The sequence below is a fragment of the Squalius cephalus genome (assembly GCF_949319135.1).
Source record: "Squalius cephalus genome assembly, chromosome: 15".
Taxonomy (NCBI): domain Eukaryota; kingdom Metazoa; phylum Chordata; class Actinopteri; order Cypriniformes; family Leuciscidae; genus Squalius; species Squalius cephalus.
In genome coordinates, this window is record NC_137136.1 from 4,149,251 (window position 1) to 4,172,405 (window position 23,155).

The window sequence follows — 23,155 nt, forward strand, 5'->3', positions numbered from 1 at the left end:
CTGTATATTGCTGACCTCTCGTTCTAGTCACCCTGTCATGCATGCTCATTCACATTCAGAGATGCTTCTCGTTGCTGTTCATCAATGACGGCAGGAGAGTATCTATATCTGCCGCCCCTAGTACGTTGTTTACATTTTCTTTTTTTAAAGAATATCATTGTGTTATCATATGTGCTGGTGAATGAAATTTATGGATTTTAAGTCATTCCACTAATTTTTTGTGACCTGTAGTAGTTACATCTAATGTTAGTGATAGACTGTGTGTGAACAGCTGTGTTTTTAACCTTTATTTTTTTTAAATGTACCAGTCCAGTGGTCCATTTAAACAAACAAAATGAGAGAAAAAAATGTTACAAAGATGCAATATAAATGTGATGTTATGTACATTTGGTGTTTTAAAAGAGTTATATGTGCAAAATTATTGTCATGGAACCAAAATATAAAATGAACAAGTACATAAAATGTGTAGTGGTTTTTGTTGTTGTTCAAGCACATTTACCAAGTAAATTTGCATTTCCTGAAGGATCGCAATAAAATGCTCAAATAAATGCAGGAAAGAAGGCCATTAGGACTTCAATTATATCCTTGCAAGTTAGATTTTGAATGAACATTATAATAATGCAAGTTAGGGTGTGAGACTTTCTTCTTTTTTAAAGTATATAAGGTATACTTAAAAAATGGATTGCAATTATGTTTTTTACGCAAGCAACCGTCGCTCAACACCACCAAATAAGCAGAAGACACTGCATATCTGCAAATTTGAATATTAACTGAAAATATGTTAGAGAGGCTCAAGTGCCTTGAAACAAGCAGAATTATTCAGTGTGTTTACATAATTTCCATTTCCACTTATTCAGGAAAACAGGGCGGGACCGAACAGCTCCTCCCCTTTTTTAAACAGCCAATAGCATTTAGTTTATATCACAGCTCGGCCAGAGAACCGTGCAGTTTCCTCCTAATCTCTAACGTTTCTTCTAATCTCCCTATCGCTTTAAAATATAGCAGTCTGTGCAGAATTTAAATGGGTCTGAAATCACGAAACTATGACAGACACTCGAAATACTAAGTGAAAATATCTTGAAATTCAGGAATAAAAATGTTAAAACAAAATAGATTTTGTGCATTTACTTGCCTGTGCTAAAGCTCATATTGTCAGCATCAATAGCGCTCGTGCACTGAGTTCTCGAGATCGAGCACCTGTTATTTATACCCGGTCACGAGAGGCGCGCGTCGCTAAAGTAATGCATGCAAGATGCATAATGGCACACAGTGCACTATATGGGATAGTGAACGATTCAGACAGTGTAATGCTTTCCATTGGGACGAATGAAGTCTGGTTTCACATTAGAAGATAAATGTGTGAACAAGTGGCCGAATTTAGCCGCAGCTTCAGCGTTCATAGCTTATGTAGGCTATAAAGTAGAACGGAGCTTCAGATTCTAGTAATTGATTGGACAGAAAATCTGATGAGAAGCTGAAGTGCAGTGATGTCATCAAAATAATTTATCCATAATGGTGGAAGTGAAAGACTGTAAGTTTCGAATGCTTATATCTTCTAGATGCGAATTTTTAGATTTTTGGAGCACATTAGGCTATAGATAACCGTAGGCTAATATATTCATACTAAAAGCCAAAAAAAAAAAAAAAAAAAAAAAAAAAATTGATTTCATGGGGACTTTAAAAACGAAATAGCCTAATGAAATCTGCCATAGGTTTCAAGTAAAAATTAAATAATACCTGAATCAATAGCTGACAAGAATGGGTGTCCTTATAGGCTACTCATTGAATCGCACTATCACGTTATTTAATAAAGATCCAGTTAACTAAATCTATAATGTAATAATATTTAATAACTAGTAGCTTTCAGTCTTGTCTGTTAATAAGTGCTGAAATCACACGCGCCCGTGTTTATATGAATGCGTGTTGAAGATGACGCGCAACATCGCCGCGTGCGTCTCCGCAGATGTGCTGATCCCCGCGCGAGAATGCCCGCTGCTGCAGATCTGTGCTCGCGCGTGTGAGGATGATCACGGGCTCGATGGGCTGCGGGGGAAGCAGATCCGCCGCGATCGAACCCCGGTATTACGAGAGCAGGGACACCGAGTCGACGTGGCTCACGAGCACGGACACGGAGACGCAACGGGCAGCCGCCGGTAACGGGACCGGCGAGAGCGCGAGCGAGAATGAGAAAACAGCAGCAGCAGCAGCACCCGGATCAGGTCAGACACGATCGGCTTTATTAAAAACAGACATAATATAGATAAGAAATGACTAGTGATACACACCCCGTGGTACCTTTCATGAAAATATAAAATATCATTCATATTCGTTGTATCTTACTGTATATTAATATGGTGATCTGACACCCTCACTGAGGCCCATACTGTATAATACACACAGAACTAATAGAAATATAGAATACAGGCCTACCTAACAAATATTTACCATAATAGTGTCCAAATCCAATAGTTAATGAACACTGCAGTGGTAATTTGTTATTAGGCATAATTTCAGTTATGTTGTTTTTGGTTCTCACTGGGCCTCTAGAATTAAAATGATTTAAAATAAGACAAAACACGCATTAAAAAAATAAATAAATAAATAAATATATATATATATTTATTTCTTTATATATATATATATAAATCATGGTGTTTCTTGTTTTGATTGACGCTGTCACTGTTTCCTTTTAAAAAACAGTATTCCCACTGTCATATATTAATTTAAAAGGCATGTAAATGAATAAAATCTTAAAACTTCATAGGCATGTTTATCATGAATACATATTTTACTAGTTATGACAAGCTCTAAAATATTTTTTTGGGTAGAAATTGTGAGTAATTATATATATATATATATATATATATATATATATATATATATAATTGTAATCCTTATCCAGTAAATCATGAATGACTGGAAAAAGAGCCATGTACATTAAATAGATTGGGAACCCTGAGAAAACTTCTAGAATCCTGAAATTTAAGTATTTAAATTTTATTTATACTTATTGTTATTATAATTTTTTTAAATTACAGAAACTACAGAAGTTGCCAAAAGGGATGTCTGGACTAGGAAAATTGACGGCATAAATAAAATTATTGACATCTAAAATTTTTACATTTGCTAAAGATTTGGTAAAACAGTTAATTATTTTATTTTTGATAATGCAATGAAACATGGCAAATTGTGCCAACATAATTCTTGGCCAGGCTGTCATATAAATAAATTATATAAATAAATAAATATATTTATTTATATAATATATAATATAATATATTAAATTTACTATAAATAAATTATAAATAAATTATGAACACGTTACACAGTCTAAAGTCCTTGGTTGTAGTCTTTTTCCTGTGAGCTTTTTTTCTTCTTTGGCCACTACTATTGAAAACCAATACTACGGCTAGGGAGCCTTTGGAGTCAAAAAGCTTGCGATCCATTGGTGCACATTCATATGAAGAACTTCTGTGCTGTTGTTGCTGTAAAGGTCAGAGGGAAGAGAAGCCCATGACGGGGACCAGAGGCTCTTCTGCCAAAGAGAAGAAGCTGGTGAACACCGGCACACAGTGTGGCAGACGCGCCACGCTCACCGACAGCACCCAGAGGAGACCGGCACACAGAGATGAGGTCAGGAGCATCAGCACTCATCACGTGTCACAATTCACCTCATAATCAAAAAAAGATATAGTTCTTAAAGGGACAGTTCACCCAAAAGTGAAAATTCTGTCATTAATTACTCGCCCTCATGTCGTTCCAAACCCGTAAGACTTTTGTTCATCTTCAGAGCACAAATGAAGATCTTTTTGATGAAATCTGAGAGCTTTCTGTCCCTCCATTGACAGCTTCGCAACTACCACTTTTTTACCACTTGATGCTTCAAAAAGTTCATAATCATTGGTTCAAACGTGCTGCGTAACACGAGAGTGAACCTCATTGGTTCTCACAGAAGCTCAAACGTGCTGCGTAACACGAGGATGAACCTCATTGGTTCTTGCTGAAGCTCAAACGTGCTGCGTAACACGAGATTGAACCTCATTGGTTCTCACAGAAGCTCAAACGTGCTGCGTAACACGAGAATGAACCTCATTGGTTCTTGCTGAAGCTCAAACGTGCTGCGTAACACGAGAGTGAACCTCATTGGTTCTCACAGAAGCTCAAACGTGCTGCGTAACACGAGAATGAACCTCATTGGTTCTCGCTGAAGGTCAAACGTGCTGCGTAACACGAGAATGAACCTCATTGGTTCTTGTTGAAGCTCAAACGTGCTGCGTAACACGAGAATGAACCTCATTGGTTCTCGCTGAAACTCAAACGTGCTGCGTAACACGAGATTGAACCTCATTGGTTCTCGCTGAAGCTCAAACGTGCTGCGTAACACGAGATTGAACCTCATTGGTTCTTGCTGAAGCTCAAATGTGCTGCGTAACACGAGATTGAACCTCATTGGTTCTCGCTGAAACTCAAACGTGCTGCGTAACACGAGAATGAACCTCATTGGTTCTTGCTGAAGCTCAAACGTGCTGCGTAACACGAGATTGAACCTCATTGGTTCTTGCTGAAGCTCAAACGTGCTGCGTAACACGAGATTGAACCTCATTGGTTCTTGCTGAAGCTCAAACGTGCTGCGTAACACGAGATTGAACCTCATTGGTTCTCGCAGAAACTCAAACGTGCTGCGTAACACGAGGATGAACCTCATTGGTTCTTGCTGAAGCTCAAACGTGCTGCGTAACACGAGGATGAACCTCATTGGTTCTTGCTGAAGCTCAAACGTGCTGCGTAACACGAGGATGAACCTCATTGGTTCTCGCTGAAGCTCAAACATGCTGCGTAACACGAGAATGAACCTCATTGGTTCTCACTGAAGCTCAAACATGCTGCGTAACACGAGAATGAAGCTCATTGGTTCTTGCTGAAGCTCAAACGTGCTGCGTAACACGAGAATGAACCTCATTGGTTCTCGCTAAAGGTCAAACGTGCTGCGTAACATGAGAATGAACCTCATTGGTTCTTACAGAAGCTCAAACGTGCTGCGTAACACGAGAATGAACCTCATTGGTTCTTGCTGAAGCTCAAACGTGCTGCGTAACACGAGAATGAACCTCATTGGTTCTCGCTGAAGCTCAAACGTGATGCGTAACACGAGATTGAACCTCATTGGTTCTTGCTGAAGCTCAAACGTGCTGCGTAACACGAGAATGAACCTCATTGGTTCTTGCTGAAGCTCAAACGTGCTGCGTAACACGAGATTGAACCTCATTGGTTCTTGCTGAAGCTCAAACGTGCTGCGTAACATGAGAATGAACCTCATTGGTTCTTACAGAAGCTCAAACGTGCTGCGTAACACGAGAATGAACCTCATTGGTTCTCGCTGAAGCTCAAACGTGATGCGTAACACGAGATTGAACCTCATTGGTTCTTGCTGAAGCTCAAACGTGCTGCGTAACACGAGAATGAACCTCATTGGTTCTTGCTGAAGCTCAAACATGCTGCGTAACACGAGAATGAACCTCATTGGTTCTTGCTGAAGCTCAAACGTGCTGCGTAACACGAGAATGAACCTCATTGGTTCTCGCTGAAGCTCAAACGTGCTGCGTAACACGAGAATGAACCTCATTGGTTCTCGCTGAAGCTCAAACGTGCTGCGTAACACGAGGATGAACCTCATTGGTTCTTGCTGAAGCTCAAACGTGCTGCGTAACACGAGAATGAACCTCATTGGTTCTCGCTGAAGCTCAAACGTGCTGCGTAACACGAGAATGAACCTCATTGGTTCTCGCTGAAGCTCAAACGTGCTGCGTAACACGAGATTGAACCTCATTGGTTCTTGCTGAAGCTCAAACGTGCTGCGTAACACGAGAATGAACCTCATTGGTTCTTGCTGAAGCTCAAACGTGCTGCGTAACACGAGAATGAACCTCATTGGTTCTTGCTGAAGCTCAAACGTGCTGTGTAACACGAGATTGAACCTCATTGGTTCTCGCTGAAACTCAAACGTGCTGCGTAACACGAGGATGAACCTCATTGGTTCTCGCTGAAGCTCAAACGTGCTGCGTAACACGAGAATGAACCTCATTGGTTCTCACTGAAGCTCAAACATGCTGCGTAACACGAGGATGAACCTCATTGGTTCTTGCTGAAGCTCAAACGTGCTGCGTAACACGAGAATGAACCTCATTGGTTCTTGCTGAAGCTCAAACGTGCTGCGTAACACGAGATTGAACCTCATTGGTTCTCGCTGAAACTCAAACGTGCTGCGTAACACGAGGATGAACCTCATTGGTTCTCGCTGAAGCTCAAACGTGCTGCGTAACACGAGAATGAACCTCATTGGTTCTCACTGAAGCTCAAACATGCTGCGTAACATGAGAATGAACCTCATTGGTTCTCACTGAAGCTCAAACGTGCTGCGTAACACGAGGATGAACCTCATTGGTTCTTGCTGAAGCTCAAACGTGCTGCGTAACACGAGAATGAACCTCATTGGTTCTTGCTGAAGCTCAAACGTGCTGCGTAACACGAGATTGAACCTCATTGGTTCTCGCTGAAACTCAAACGTGCTGCGTAACACGAGGATGAACCTCATTGGTTCTCGCTGAAGCTCAAACGTGCTGCGTAACACGAGAATGAACCTCATTGGTTCTCACTGAAGCTCAAACATGCTGCGTAACACGAGAATGAACCTCATTGGTTCTCACTGAAGCTCAAACATGCTGCGTAACACGAGAATGAACCTCATTGGTTCTCGCTGAAGCTCAAACGTGCTGCGTAACACGAGAATGAACCTCATTGGTTCTCGCTGAAGGTCAAACGTGCTGCGTAACACGAGAATGAACCTCATTGGTTCTCGCTGAAGGTCAAACGTGCTGCGTAACACGAGAATGAACCTCATTGGTTCTCACTGAAGCTCAAACGTGCTGCGTAACATGAGAATGAACCTCATTGGTTTCTGCAGAAGCTCAAACGTGCTGCGTAACACGAGAATGAACCTCATTGGTTCTCGCTGAAACTCAAACATGCTGCGTAACATGAGAATGAACCTCATTGGTTCTCACTGAAGCTCAAACATGCTGCGTAACACGAGAATGAACCTCATTGGTTCTCACTGAAGCTCAAACATGCTGCGTAACACGAGAATGAACCTCATTGGTTCTCGCTGAAGCTCAAACGTGCTGCGTAACACGAGAATGAACCTCATTGGTTCTCGCTGAAGCTCAAACGTGCTGCGTAACACGAGAATGAACCTCATTGGTTCTCGCTGAAGGTCAAACGTGCTGCGTAACACGAGAATGAACCTCATTGGTTCTCACTGAAGCTCAAACGTGCTGCGTAACATGAGAATGAACCTCATTGGTTCTTGCTGAAGCTCAAACGTGCTGCGTAACACGAGAATGAACCTCATTGGTTCTCGCTGAAGCTCAAACGTGCTGCGTAACACGAGAGTGAACCTCATTGGTTCTCGCTGAAGCTCAAACGTGCTGCGTAACACGAGAATGAACCTCATTGGTTCTCGCTGAAGCTCAAACGTGCTGCGTAACACGAGAATGAACCTCATTGGTTCTCGCTGAAGCTCAAACGTGCTGCGTAACACGAGAATGAACCTCATTGGTTCTTGCTGAAGCTCAAACGTGCTGTGTAACACGAGAGTGAACCTCATTGGTTCTCGCTGAAGCTCAAACGTGCTGTGTAACACGAGAGTGAACCTCATTGGTTCTCGCTGAAGCTCAAACGTGCTGCGTAACACGAGAATGAACCTCATTGGTTCTCGCTGAAGCTCAAACGTGCTGCGTAACACGAGAATGAACCTCATTGGTTCTCACATATAAAGTCAACATGCTTGAGCTTCGGTTTACCACAACTGATGTGTGAGTTGATAAATGTGAATAAAAGCCTAAGTTCAATCTGTTCATCATATAAAGCGATCGTGTCTTTTCAGAAAATTTTGCCCAAACCGCTCAATGCATATGGATTAGTTTTACTTAATTGTCTTTCATGCAACAGTTCTTCTTTCTTTCTTTTGATGTTGGGTTATATAAAGATGAGCTGGACCTTTTATCTTCATCTGTCATCAGCATGCAGTGCATCTTTATAGGCTGATATTCTTGTCTTGCAGGTTAAAAGTAAATCAAAGAAAATCCCCCAGCCTGAAGGGGTTAAAAGTGTCCGTCCGGCGGTCAGCGCTGAGGTGATTCCTTGACATGAGAGCTTGTGGAAGAGTCGCCGCTGTCGAACACAATCACAGTGCCACAGTCTAACGAGGGACTTTCATTGTAATTAAATGCACATTAAATCAGATGGCAGATTTGATCTAGTTCCGTCTGTTTGTCTGCATGTAAACGTCGAGCGCTGGAGCAGATGAAGACCCTAACATGCTGCAACACGTCTCATTTTCAACTGGATCAGGCCTTTATAGAGCTGCATCCCTGTTTCTAAAGTACTCAAATGTTATTTATTTCCAAGCCGTTGTTAATTTGGAATATTTTCCTGGTATTATGTATTTGCCATCAGTATTGTGCAGGTTAGTGATATTCTAGTGCCTAATGAGTCTGTTTGATAATGAAGATACACAGATGTCTCAGGTTGTGATTGTATGAAATGAAGACACATCCAAACATAACATTGTCTTGCTCCTCTGAATGGAAACTGTTTGGTTTCCAGTCTGCAGACTGATTTATTTATGATTTAGTGAAGCGACATGTTTGATTTGAATCGGTCAATTTGTACATCATAATTATTACATTTTTATAGGGAAGCTGGGAAGGATTCCCCGAGTAAAAACAGCACAAGAATATTTTGACTTAATATTTTACTATAAAAACTAAGCAATTGATAAAAAATAAAAGCATAATAAACATTTTAAAACTGAACGTGTTTCTTATCTTATAAATTACATTTATATTTCAACAGTGTTTGTTTGTCTCCATCATGTACTACTGATATAAATATTGTAAAGCATGATGATTTTAGGTGTCATGTGCAGATCATATTTCACACCCAAATCAACTGAAATAAGTAATAAAATTGTATACAGGAAAAATGACCGTGACATAAAAGAGAATCTAATGAAGGGAAAAATCGACATAAAAATAAATAGAAAGTTGTGATGTATTTTGTATAAAGCAGACGCTTCACATATAATTACGTACAAATGAGTAAAATTCACACCCCAATTATTATTGTATTTTTTTTTTATTCTGGTGATAATCACTGGCTGAGAAAAAAATGAAAAAATGACAGCCATTGATCAAAGTACCATGTGGACTGTTTCTCATGCAAGCACATTGCATCTGATTTTTTTTACACATTTATTTACTGTACACGTTTCTAGTTTTTATGACTTCAATGATGTGTCAAAATGTGTCAATGCATTTGTGCAGATGTTAAAATGCATGATCAGTTTTACTGCAAACAGACACATGATTTTGGACTGTATGTTATTGACTTGACGATATTGCAATGCTTAAAAAGGCAGTGTTTATAAGGCAAATCAATTGCTTTAAAGAGGGAATCAAGAGATACTTCACAGCTAATGAATCAAACGAACACCATCCCCACATCGCTGTCTCTCATGCACACTCATAGCAGTCTCTCATTTCACACTGGATTACTGAAGGACAAAGGCAACTTTACAAGATCTTGCTTCAATGATTTACCATTTTTCTATAAAATTAAACACTGATTGTTACATTATCAGATGATTTAAAAAAAGAAGCAAAGAGGACAGAAACAACTAGCAAAATGATAAGACGAGGTTGTACTGAAAACATCAAATGAATGTATATTATAAAACATTCTGCAACCACAACAGTGGAAGAAATAAACTTATCAAAAAAAGTAAGATCCGATTTATCAGCAGGTCCAAATATAAAAACACAAATTCCCAGATCATAAAAATGAGATAAAAAAGCTCTTTTACAGATAATGTCTTGGTAAATAGTTCTCAAAAAGAAACTGACTGTAAATTAATGTTTGACCCCAAAACGTGTGATTGACAGATCAGATTTAAGATTGCATTGACTTTTAACCCAGATCATATGAAATGAAATACCTCACTGTCTGAATGCTTGGGGAAATCTATTTAAATCACTACAGTTTCTGAATGAGATTGTTGTACCATCAGCATCATCATCATGATAAACTAATCAAAATATCTCTCTAAATGACGATTAAAAGCTGTACAGCCCAAAATATTACCTGACATATAAAGCATAAATTATGTAAAAATAAATGCAACTCTTAAAGTTTATAAACCCAGACTGACCTCATCATGCCTGCCAATAAATAAAATGGCGCATACGACTTGCAGGGGTACATTTATCTTAAATTACTCAAAGTCAATCAACATACGGATCATTTACAGTCAAATCACCGGGATATGAGTTACATGAGCTGTACAAATATATACACACCGCCAACATATACAAAAGTCACGAATAGAAAACAATATCTCATGGTGTTTCTAATAGGATCCCAATTGATTTTCAGCTTGTGTTGAGTGACGTATTTGTGCTTATCGGTTTAAACGTCAGTAAACGAGACACACACAATAGATTTTAGACCTTTATACATTAAAGTCAACATGAACTCAAAACTGACTCTTTTCACTTTCTTAATGGATGTTCCTGGTCTTATTGTGAACAATATGCAAAGCCCGATCTGGCCTTTTTCTTGTTGAATACCCAGGTTGCAAGTCACGAGACAAGGAAGGATTGAATATTCAATGTATTGTCCAGCCCTAACGTCACATTACGGACGTACAACGGCTTGTGAATATCATTTCATGCTGACTTCAAGACCTGTATGAAGACAGCTTTTACACTGCGCTTATGCTGCCTTCATGTGCTCTCGGAAACGTCCTCCTTCCCACTTCTGAAGTCGTGATTACGAGCTCGTCGCATTCAGGTGCTTTGTTCTCGGAAAGAACCGGAGGACACCAGGTTTATTCCTGCCTATTTATTGGGAAAATCTTAATAAAGTCGAAATGATATGTAGCATCCCATTCATTGACAACCAAATAACAGTCACTGCACTATCTAGATTAGGAATTTCGGTCAAATACAGGCTATTTACACTGTGTATAAAACACACGCTTCAAATGATTATTCGTATATGTAAATATGCACTACTTTAACGACAAATCAAAGTGATATAGCTGTTGAGGAAAAAACTGAGCAATTGTTCTCCCCTCCGCCGTGTTTAAAGTTTATGGCACGGCCAACTCGGGAACTTGGGTATACGACTTGAGAGGGCGTTCACGTCCAATTTTTAATTAGGAAACTCGTATTTACGTATTTATTCCGATAGCAGGAGAAGGCAGCATTAACTATGGAAGCCCATTTCTGCCACATAAAAAAAAAAAAACTTAATTATGTCAGTCATGAGACAAAAAGTGACAATTATAAAAAATTAAAGTCATAATTTTGAGGTTTTGGCCTGGTTTCACAGACAGGGTTTAAATTAAGCCAGCATTAGGCCTTAGTTGAATTATCTTCTATAAACGTGCCTTAGATAAAAACATTACTGGTGTGCATCTAGAGACAAAACTATGACACTGACATATTTTAAGATATGCAAGTGCAAGTTTTTTTCAGTTAAAACAGATCAAACATGCATTTTAGCCTGGGACTAGACTTAAGCCTGGTCTGTGAAACCGGGGGATAATGTAATCATTTTATGTTTTATGTCATAATTACACTTTAGTAGCATAGTTATGATTTTGTTATATCATAATTACGATTTACCAAGGCATTTTTTTAAGTAATAGAAATGGGCTTCAATTTTTAACCTGGGGTTATCGCCATTCTAACCCCTGCTTTTAACCCCGGGTAAGGGAACGTTTAACGCTTTTTACCCGGGGTTATGAAACCCTTCTCTGGAGCAGGGTTAGTGCTACTTTTTCGTTATTACTCCTGCAATGCGGTGCCTAATCAAAGATTAGATTAATGGCATGTCGCTTCATTAAATAAGCTGTTTTCCCACAAAAGCAGTTTTGAAGCCTCTCCTCCACTGACATCTATTAAAAAAACAGCCTCCGGCCTCCTTCCCTGTACAGCAGCTTTATGCTTTTCTTGCTAGCCTTGGAGGCTTGCCTTAAAGCAGCTTTGGCCAAACTCGTGCAGTGTGAAAAATGCAGTGATAAACCGCCTTCCCACTATCTCCAACATTCGCATTCGATTGTCGCATTTAGTCTCCTAGTGGCACAGAACTTTGAAATTAGTAGCGAAACAGCCGTTGCTTTCCGTCATAATTATTACTTTTTATGCCATTATTTCCTTTTCATGTCATAATCTCGATTTAGTATCAATTTCATTTAGTATGTCATAATTTTGACTTAATATGTCACAATGACTTTGAATATCAATTCCGATTTAGTATGTCATATTGTGGACTTGTGTCATAATTTCAACTTTTTATCTCATAATTATGATTTATATCATAATTTAGACTTTTTAATCTGATAATAATGACTTTTAGTTATAATTATGATTTACCAAAGAATGACTTTTTTAATCTTAGTGAAAATGAGCTTCCATACAGTCGCGTGGATTCCTATTGAAATGTCTGGATTTCGCCCGCAAAAATGTATTATACGTGAAAATTCAACGTGAAATAAGATAACCCAGGATTGGTTAACTATTTCAATCGTGAAAAGGCCTAATGAGTCATAAAGTTGATTGATTACAGCACAGAATATAAAATGGCCCACGTGTGGAAGAACTGCTACACATCCATTAGAGTTTATTGTCTCTGTACAACACGGCTGACGGACTGATCTCTCGCTTGACCAGTTCTAATCTATGCAACTACAACAGGATGACACACGGCGTGATCCGCGGCTAAACCTCATTGATAGTTCTCTCCGACGGCCGGTATTCAGCGCCCTTCTCGGATGCCATGCTGAAGGACTGAGTCTTGCGTTTCAAGCGCGCACGCTTGTTGGCCAGAGAGAGGCTGTGCTTGCCGGAGGCGATAATGTCGGAGATGAACTTCTTGCAGTCGACACAAACCTCCATGGTGTTCCAGTCTTCCATCAGATCTTTCGGGAGCTCCATTTCCTCCTGAGATGAGGACGACTGCCGAGTCTGCTTAGATAATCTTCGAGAGATGGAAAAGAGACGGTAAATATGAATATCAGCTCGTAGAGACGAGCTCTATGCTATGGAAGCTTAGAATAAAAACATAAAAAAGGTAATTGCGACTTTCTATCTCACAATTATGACTTTTTTTTCCTCTCACAAATGCGAGTTTGGAAACGCTTTACAATAAGGTTTCATTAGTTAACATTAGTGAACTACTTTAGTTAACATGAACTAAGAGTGAACAACACTTCTACAGCATTTATTAATCTTTGTTAATGTTCATTTCAACATTTACTAATCAAAAGTTGTATGTGATAACATTAGTAAATGCACTAACATGAACAAATGAAAAGTCCTGGCAGAAAGCAATGCATGTTTTTTTGTTTTTTGGAAGTGTTGACAACTTAGTGTTAACTAATAATTGTTGCAAACTGGTACTACCAACTAAATATTAGTGCATTCCTGGAGCTGGGCGTCGTTACACTACATCCTTATGATCGCTTTCTGCCAGGACTTTTACAGGCTTTTCCCTAATCACTGAAGTGACCTCGACGTCCGGGTTAGCGGTAGCATTAGCCATCAGGCAAGTGTTATTTAAATAAACTCCTGATGTACTTACAAACTTTCCAATGCCTCGTTTTATGAGTACAGAACCTATTTGTACTACTGTAGAAGTTTGGTCCCATTCCGGGCATTATTAGTGGGGTAATTTACCAGATACAACCTTGCTTGGATCCATTAGCGCCTGCACTAAGCCATTCGGCTGATGTCTCTAAATAAGCTCTAACTTTAATAATGTTCGACCGAGGGGGAAAAGGCTTCTGGGGGGGGGGGGGGTGTTTGACTCGAGGTCATGGTGCAAAGGACCCTAGGTTGAAATTACTCCGAACCATCCCTTTAACATGAACTAAAAGTGAACAACACTTCTACAGCATTTATTAATCTTTGTTAATGTTATTTCAACATTTACTAATCAAAAGTTGTATGTGATAACATTAGTTAATGCACTGTGAACTAACATGAACAGAATTATGAACTAACATTAACAAAGATAAATATTGTAACAAATGTATTGCTCATTGTTAGTTCATGCTAGTTAATACATTAACTAATGTTAACAAATGAGACCTTATTGTAAAGTGTTACCGCAAGTTTTTTTTCTCACAATTCTGTTTTTATTTTGTTTCTGCCACGAAATAACAAAATAAAAAAGGTAACTGCGACTTTTTATCTCACAATTCTGACTTTTTTTCTCACAATTGCGAGTTTATCTCTTACCTTTTTTCTCACAATTGTGAGATAAAAAGTCACCTAAAATTACCCTTTTTATTTTTTTATATCCGTAAGCTTCCATACTATGCGGTGTTTATGTACTTGGACATTGTGCGCTGAAGGCTGGGTCGATGGTGGCTCGTGCTGGGCTTCTCTGGCTTGTGGACGGGCTTGTCCCGTTTCAGCGTGGACGTGGACGGACCCAGAGAGTAAATGGGTAGACTGGCGTAGGGCTTCGATGGCAGCCGCATCTAAAGCAACAGAAAAGACTGTGATGAGCACAAAATGAGCTTCCATCAGCTCTCGAAGGACAGAACGTTCCAGACGTGATGAGATTTAAAGGCCCACTGTGACCTTGGAAATGGAGTCATGATGAGCTCACCACAAATAATGTCAAATGAGAATTACATGAAGTTATGTGAACATGAACGGTTTGTACAGATCGTGACTTACTTTTTTACAGCATTGTGAACACACAGGCCTGCAAAAGTCAAGAACAAGATGATACAGCACCACTAAAAATATGTTTTTGACTTAGTACTTTTGTCTCGGCTCTGTTGGCTTCTATTAAAATCCTTAAATGAGCACTGACTAAAAAGTTAGATGGCAAGTTATTTATTACCTTTTACAAAACTGGCAGGTGTAGGACCAGGTAAAGAAGGAAAACCGTTTAGTCCGGCAGCAGAAGCACAGCTGAGAAAAGAGAAATATTAATGAATTAATACAGAGTTACTGAGAGTCATGCTCAATATTCACAATATATTTGCAATGTAAATATTTACAAATAACATTGTAAATATGGCAATGATTTTAAAGCACTTTTGGTAACACTTTATTTTACAGTATCCTTGTTACATATGCTAAATGTACTTACCATTGTAATAACAGTAAATTATGCATAATTACATGCAACTGACCCACAACCAAATCCTAATCCTACCCTAACCCTATAGTAAATACATGTAGTTGCTTAATATTACACAGTACTTAAATATATAATTACACTGTAACAATGACACCTTAAAATAAAGTGTAACCGCACTTTTTTTTCATGATTCTTCTTCGTCTCGTGACTTGTATGAGAGTGTTCAGACAGAGATATTTTAATAGTGTCTGATTCGAACTTCAGCAGTAAAAACAAGTTGGTAAGTTTGATTCATTTCTCTGAATCAGTTCAAAATGTCTCTTTCAGTGAATCGATTCAAAACTGTGATTCTACGATTTGTTCATTCCAACTCCAAATGTTTAAACGTCTTTGTGTGGCATTTATCATGTATCAAAATGTTTTAGTAAAATATAATGTATGGAATATACACACTACCGTTCAAAAAGTATGGGTTCGGTATGATTTTTCAATGTTTTTGAAAAAAGTATTTTCTGCTCACCAAGGCTGCATTTATTTGATAAAAAATACAGTAAAACACTAATACTGTAAAATATTATTACAATTTAAAAGCACTGATTTCTATTGTAATATAGTAAAATGTAATGTATTCCTGTAATCAAAGCTGAATTACTCCAGTCTTCAGAGTCACATGATCCTTCAGAAATCTTTCTAATATGATGATTTGCTGCTCAAGAAACATTTATGATTATTATCAATGTTGAAAACTGTTCATGACTGTTTTGTTATGCAGACACATATAATGAAAATGATTAAATATAATTCTTCCACATGTTCATTTAGTCAAATACAATGTGGAAAACATGCCTTGTTTATTTTTAATAAAATGTCTACTGTTGTTAACTTGATGCATTAAAGCTTTTAAGTCTACTTGATTGCTTTCGCAATGACCATTTCGCTGACATGATGCTTCCTCTGAATGGTTGCAGTAATGCGCTAATAAAAGCAGTTCCCACCTTCCCCTTCTTCAGGGCATTGTAGACGTCTTTGTACTGCTGAAACTTCTCCAGTTCGGCTTTGACCAAAACCTGCCGAATGTGCATCACTTCCTCCACCGTCAGAGCCAGACACTCCACCGGGAAACAAAACTCCTCCTGTCCAAAGACAGCGGCCAGACGTTACCAGAGACAAAACTACAGCAGCAATGGCGCTCATTAACCTCTTCACAGCCGCAATGCCGAAGAGAAACTGGGAATTCTGGGATATTGAAGCCACTGCAGACATCAGCATTCAACATTCAGATTAGTATACTAATATCTCATACCAGTGTGTATACTACAGTATTGTCCAAAAGTGATGTCCAGAGGGGAGATTTGTTTTTAATGACCCTACAAGATTGATTAAATCATCAAAATATGAGGAGAATATATATTTTATATATTTTAAATATGAGAGAACACAAAAAGCTGACAGGAACAAGCAAACATTGACTACAACATAATCAGTTATTAATATTTTGGTTCTCTCTTGTGTATGCATGCGTTCATAGTTTCTTTGTATGACAGCCTGACCAAAAATTATGATGGCACTATTTAGCATTGCATTATCACGAATAAAACTATTGATTACGAACACAACTACACAATATATGCTTTAATAATATTTGAATAAAGGAAGAAGATGTCAATTTTCCTATTCACTTTTGGCCACTACTGTATGACAGTACAAACTTTGTGGAACACAATGCAATGCTCTCATTTCTGATGTGACAAATACATTTTTTTTTTTTTTAAGTATTACAGCCATTTCATTTTTATGTGAATATTGATCAGGCCGTCAAAAAAGGTTCACTTAAAAAAGGTAAAGTAGCCAAAATGAAAACTAGAACCAAAATACCTTTATTTCCAAAATCAAAACTAGAACCAAAATAACTTTATTTCCAAAATGAAAACTAGAACCAAAATAACTTTATTTACAAAATGAAAACCAGAACCAAAATAACTTTATTTCCAAAATGAAAACCAGAACCAAAATTACTTTATTTCCAAAATCAAAACTAGAACCAAAATAACTTTATTTCCAAAATGAAAACTAGAACCAAAATACCTTTATTTCCAAAATCAAAACTAGAACCAAAATAACTTTATTTCCAAAATCAAAACTAGAACCAAAATACCTTTATTTCCAAAATCAAAACTAGAACCAAAATAACTTTATTTCCAAAATCAAAACTAGAACCAAAATACCTTTATTTCCAAAATCAAAACTAGAACCAAAATAACTTTATTTCCAAAATCAAAACTAGAACCAAAATACCTTTATTTCCAAAATCAAAACTAGAACCAAAATTACTTTATTTCCAAAATGATAACTAGAACCAAAATAACTTTATTTCCAAAATCAAAACTAGAACCAAAATAACTTTATTTCCAAAATGAAAACTAGAACCAAAATAACTTTATTTCCAAAATCAAAACTAGAACCAAAATAACTTTATTTCCAAAATCAAAACTAGAACCAAAATAACTTTATTTCCAAAATGAAAACTAGAACCAAAATAACTTTATTTACAAAATGAAAACCAGAACCAAAATAACTTTATTTCCAAAATGAAAACCAGAACCAAAATAACTTTATTTCCAAAATCAAAACTAGAACCAAAATAACTTTATTTCCAAAATGAAAACTAGAACCAAAATAACTTTATTTCCAAAATGAAAACCAGAACCAAAATAACTTTATTTCCAAAATGAAAACTAGAACCAAAATAACTTTATTTCCAAAATCAAAACTAGAACCAAAATACCTTTATTTCCAAAATCAAAACTAGAACCAAAATAACTTTATTTCCAAAATCAAAACTAGAACCAAAGTAACTTTATTTCCAAAATGATAACATTGTAAAATGATTAGGTAATTTGACAACGGTGTAGCATAAGACCGTTTGAAGCGTGTTGTATTTGTTTCTGTCAACGACCAAAAGCTTAAGACTGAAAATCGTCTGAAGGGACGGCGGCATTGGTGACAGAGGATGAAGGAGGAGTTTGTAGATGTGACTTTCTCACTTACTAAGGACTTTGAGCTGTGCCTGGAGGGCGGCAGGAACTGGCGGACACTCGTGGGCGTCTCCTTCTCGATGGAGTGCCGGCGCTGGGCGGGCTGGCGTCGCTCCGGCTGAGGTGTGGACGAGATGGGCAGGAACATGGGCGGAGCTGAGAGAGAGAGGAGGACAAAGACACGTTACTATCAATACAATTATAGTGCCCTGTGATGCTGTGCATTTGCATTAAGCTGAACTAATCATGAAACAAATCACATCAGAAAGTGGACATGAATGACCTCTGGCTGCACTGTGAAACACTTAACACACTTAATGCTCCTAAATCAACACTCGCTTAGTAACACAGCAAGCCTGGTAACTTTATTAAGAGCTGCAATATAATAATCTGGAGCCAGATATGAAGTGGAGATCTGTTGAGTGTGCATTATCCTTCTCATTTCACAGATATTTAGCAAATAAATAAATAAATGGACATTAAATATTGGTTATTTATTTTAAAGTAATCTTAAAAGGGAAGTAAGATTATAGATTATTATATTATTTATTAATATTTTGATACTTAGATATTTATATTTTCTATTTTTATTTTTGTTTAAGTTTGTAGCAATTTTATGTTTTTGTAATTTTTATTCGTTTTTTTTAAATATATTTCTATTTAACTTTAATTTATTTTTATTTCAGTATTAGTTATATTAGTGCATCAACTTAAACCCAGAATTCACAGAAAATGTACATCTTTACCCTTTCTTCAAACATTATTAAATATTTTGTAATAATAACGCTATGAAACATGCACAATTGTGCCGACCCGACATCATACTTGACCAGGCTGTCATGCAAAAAAATGATGAACACATGCAAAAACAAGAGAGAACCAACAAAATATTAATAACTGATTATGTTAAAGTCAATGCATGCTTTTTATTTTTATTGATGCATATTAGTGAAATAAAACCTGAAAATTTTTTTTTGGCAAATAATTGTCACATAAATACCTTAATCAAGTTCAGTGTTTTGTTCTTCCCTCATATTTTAAATATATTTAAAAAATATAAAATATTTTCCATCTATTTTGATAATCAATTTAATAATTAGATTTTTAAATCAAACTTGTAGGGTCATTTAAAACCAATATTCCCCACAGACATCACTTTTGGACACTACTTTATTCTAGAGAGCTCCAAAAATAGAGGGGAAAAAAATAATCCAACTCTCAGCATTTTTTTTAATAAAAATGCAAAAATAGAAAAGATAGAAAAAAAAAATAAAAAAATAATAAAAAGAAGGACTCACTTTTCTTGCCCAGGACGGATTCTGGCGACGTGTCATCCACCATGGATGTAGAGATGCTGGAGCAGCTGGCTGACCTTTGACCTATGGTCTCATCCTGAGTGAGATAACACATTACTGAAAATAAGTGGCTTACATAAAGATTTATATGACCAAAAATGATGTCTTGATAAAAATCCTCACGTCTGAATCGGAGCTGTCCAGTTCAGACAGTGTCGGTGCCTGAAGTCTTTTCCTCTGAAACCCGCCAGAGCCGCTCTGCTGAAGCGACACTCCATTGGCCAACGACAGCGTGCTGCAGGCCTTCCTCGCCCCGTCAGAGGACGACACGTCTACAACAGCACAGGACAGTTACACGAGGAGCAAAACACGCATACAGACCAAGATGAGCATGTTTTACAAAAAAAAAATTGTTTATTTAAACAGCAATTATGAATTATGAAATTGCTAGTAAGTTTTACAAATAATTACAAGGAAACGGCAAGTAAAACATTGAAGAAAACATTACATTTTTAAGTAGAAAGACTGAAATAGTATTTTACTTTGTTTTATTTACAACTTCAAAAAATCATTTTTTACAGTGTTGAAGATTTGAGCTGCTCCTAAAATACAACACTAGTCAATAGAAACGGTATAATCTGCTACTGTTGGCCATTTGTTCTTGTACATGATGCTGAAAGTGTTTCTCTGGATTAGCAGTGAATCTCAGGCGTCAGAAACAGGACAAACACAAGCACATGAAAACATCACGACAGACACGACACCACAGATGAGAGCCGTGAATGAGTGTGTGACGTAAAGACAAAATATCAAACGCTACATCACATACAGTTGGATCTAAACCTCTGAGACCGCTAGTGAAAATGTTTCTAAATATTTGGTATTTAGTGTGTCTCTCTTGTACTCTGACAGCAGCACTGGATAAGAGCCTGTACAAACGTCACTCATTCTGATTAGAAATAGAGCACTGATGATTAATTTAGTCTTTAAGGCGACCTATTATGTCCTTTTTCAAACTCTTGATTTTGTTTTTGAGCTCTACTAGAATATGTTTTCATGCTTGAATGTTCAAAACACATTATTTTTCACATCTCATCACATTCTTAATTGTTGCAGCTCCTCTCTTCCCAGTCTGTCAGTAACGCTCTGTTTAGTTCCTGTCTCTATGAAGCCCCTCCTTATAACAAGAACAATGTGCTCTGATTGGTCGGCTGGATCAGTGTGTTTTGATTGGTTGAGCGCTTCGAGCGTGTTTGTCAGATGTCCCGGCCCTTACCATAACCTGAGTTTCAACCCACTACTAACTAACTCAACCAGGCCCCGCCCCTTTATTCTGCATATGAATTATCAAAATGAGGAATATTGTGACGTGTTCGTTCCAAGAAGAAAACTCAAGATTACAATGGAGGAGTTTCAGGGAGTTCAGAAACACTGACACTGATATAGAGAATAACTCCCACTGGAGGGACTTTGTGCTTTGGACCTTTGCAGACCTTTTCATGATCAAACAGCAACATTTAAAAATGTTAAAAATGTTAAAAAGCATAATAGGACCCTTTTCTTTGTTTGCAATTTTTCCAGGTTTGAATCAAATTGTCTGTAAAAAATAAATTGTCTGAGTAAAATGGCCTCTGACTTATTGAGCTTGAGCGTTCCTTGAAAACATCTTTAGATGAGTTAATTTCACACATTGTTTTCCTTTAGTCTGTATAAGCCAGTATTAATAAAATGATATTACAGACACAAAAAATTAAGTTTTGAGTGTTTTATGATATTTCCATGATATTTTGGTACTATGATTGTACCTTGGCATGTAAATGCCATGCTTTATAAATACAGTAATCATTCAGTACAATGAGTCGCATAAAAAAACAAGTGGCATCAAACAAATGAAGCACAAGCTTTTATCAGAACAAACTGGACATTTTTGAGCATGTGCTACCTTTCTTTAAAACGAAGAACAGTTGCTTGATCATTTTATTCATGCTATTCTAATGCAATGACATTCATGCATTTTAAGTGTGACTGAAGTGCCTAAACACTATTTGAGGCTGCTGTATATAAAAGTCACATGGTATTACCATTTGATAGCACCACTGTACCGTGGTACCGCCATACAACTTTAAAGTGCAGCCGCTACACAGACTTTCCTCTGTCTGTGAATCCTGCAAACTCCATTTTAACCTCCGATTCAATTCTGCACACTCATCCTCTCAGATGAGAAACCTTTCTGTGTGACTCTTTCTATGAACATCTGCTGTGAGCTGCACATTTGACCAGTTTCTAGTCACAGAGTCATTTTACATCTCAGCAACAGTGCTAATCACAAGATAGTTATTTTAGACGTAAGAATAGTGTATATACTGTATATGAAATAACCATGTGATAATGTCAGCCCTGCACTGATCAGTCAACACATCACATGAGTAAACCACATCTTCACATGTGAAACCACTCTACCTTCATGTGAATCAATAACCCTATATTTTCTTGCATTGCATAATTGATCTACTTCCCCTTAGGCATGTTTCGATCCACTTGTTAAGTCATGACGTAAGGAATACTGTTTCTGGGTCCAAGCCTCTACTCGTTTCACTTGCGAATAATATCTCAAAATTGTTTATGAGCTCTATTTATTTATAAAACACATTTAAACTAAGCTTTTATAACGTAAGGTCTCCACTACAGTCTCCGTGCTCACGGCATCCCAGAAATATTTTAAAAATTCATAAAAGATGAATCGCTGCCTGGTCATCTGGGATTTCCGTATGGAGATAAAGGTTGGGATCATGATTTTTTGGTAGTATCACATCACATCATGAGTGTATATTATTAGCATTGTTGTTTTCTTTTGGCATCTGATAGAGCGTTTGGACCCAGAAGCGGTGGTGTGTGACGAACGGATTGTCATTTATATATATTGGGTTAATTATAATAACTATAAAAAAAACACACATCATTAACATTTTAAATTGGTCACATTTCATTTGAGGGTCAAAAAACATACTAAATACTAAAAATAACTGAATAAATGAATTAATAAATAACATCCATGATGTTCATTACTGAACCCTGAGGCACTTTTGTTTATCTGATGGCATTAAAAATTGAGTATTAAATACAAATCTAAAGCAGGACCCTCAAATGAACGGCTCCCGGTTTTATATATGAAATGACAGGAGACTAAGCTCGAATCATCACAGACGGCACTAGCGGATCACATCACAGCTTTACCTGATGAATCAAAACTCTGAGACATGCTAAGAGGCCGAATGGCTGCAAGAAAACAGGCAGGGTGTTAAACAGGCAAGTATAAAGATTCACAATAGCAGAAGATGGCTAATTCAGTAATACTTAGTGTGGATACTGGTTATAGCAAGATAAGACATTTCATCCATTTTACATTTGACATTTCATCCATCAATTTACATGGATGGACTAAATAATACGAGACAGATGATCATCAGCCATGTATGAGGCAGATATACGCCACACACAGAAGCTAGTACTTGTGTGACTGTTGCAATCAGAGCAAATGTCAAGACTGTGATTGTTCATCTAAACTGAACATCACCAAGTCTGATTACAACATCGAGCTGTGAG

General features: G+C 37.4%; 2 protein-coding genes across 3 annotated transcripts in view; one reads left to right on the top strand and one right to left on the bottom strand.

Moving 5' to 3' along the window:
* Positions 1–1,925: 1,925 nt before the first annotated feature.
* baalca (BAALC binder of MAP3K1 and KLF4 a) lies at positions 1,926–8,871 on the top strand. The gene is made up of 3 exons (XM_079895375.1): positions 1,926–2,219; positions 3,494–3,633; positions 8,120–8,871. Exons 1-3 carry the CDS (start codon positions 2,024–2,026, stop codon positions 8,201–8,203), a joined length of 420 nt encoding a protein of 139 aa, XP_079751501.1. The 5' UTR covers positions 1,926–2,023; the 3' UTR covers positions 8,204–8,871.
* Positions 8,872–9,200: 329 nt separating this feature from the next.
* spire1b (spire-type actin nucleation factor 1b) overlaps positions 9,201–23,155 on the bottom strand; it is a 29,733-nt gene continuing 15,778 nt past the window's right edge. Inside the window, exons 9-17 of one of the 2 annotated variants that reach the window (XM_079895373.1) lie at positions 22,787–22,828; positions 19,736–19,884; positions 19,556–19,649; positions 18,271–18,413; positions 16,218–16,355; positions 14,980–15,050; positions 14,811–14,838; positions 14,460–14,608; positions 9,201–13,101 (exon numbers count right to left, since the gene is read on the bottom strand). In XM_079895373.1, the coding sequence (XP_079751499.1) occupies positions 12,843–13,101; positions 14,460–14,608; positions 14,811–14,838; positions 14,980–15,050; positions 16,218–16,355; positions 18,271–18,413; positions 19,556–19,649; positions 19,736–19,884; positions 22,787–22,828 (1,073 nt within the window). In that variant the 3' untranslated portion in view covers positions 9,201–12,842. The remainder of the gene's footprint in view (positions 13,102–14,459; positions 14,609–14,810; positions 14,839–14,979; positions 15,051–16,217; positions 16,356–18,270; positions 18,414–19,555; positions 19,650–19,735; positions 19,885–22,786; positions 22,829–23,155) is intronic. The other variant, XM_079895374.1, reaches the window with a different exon arrangement.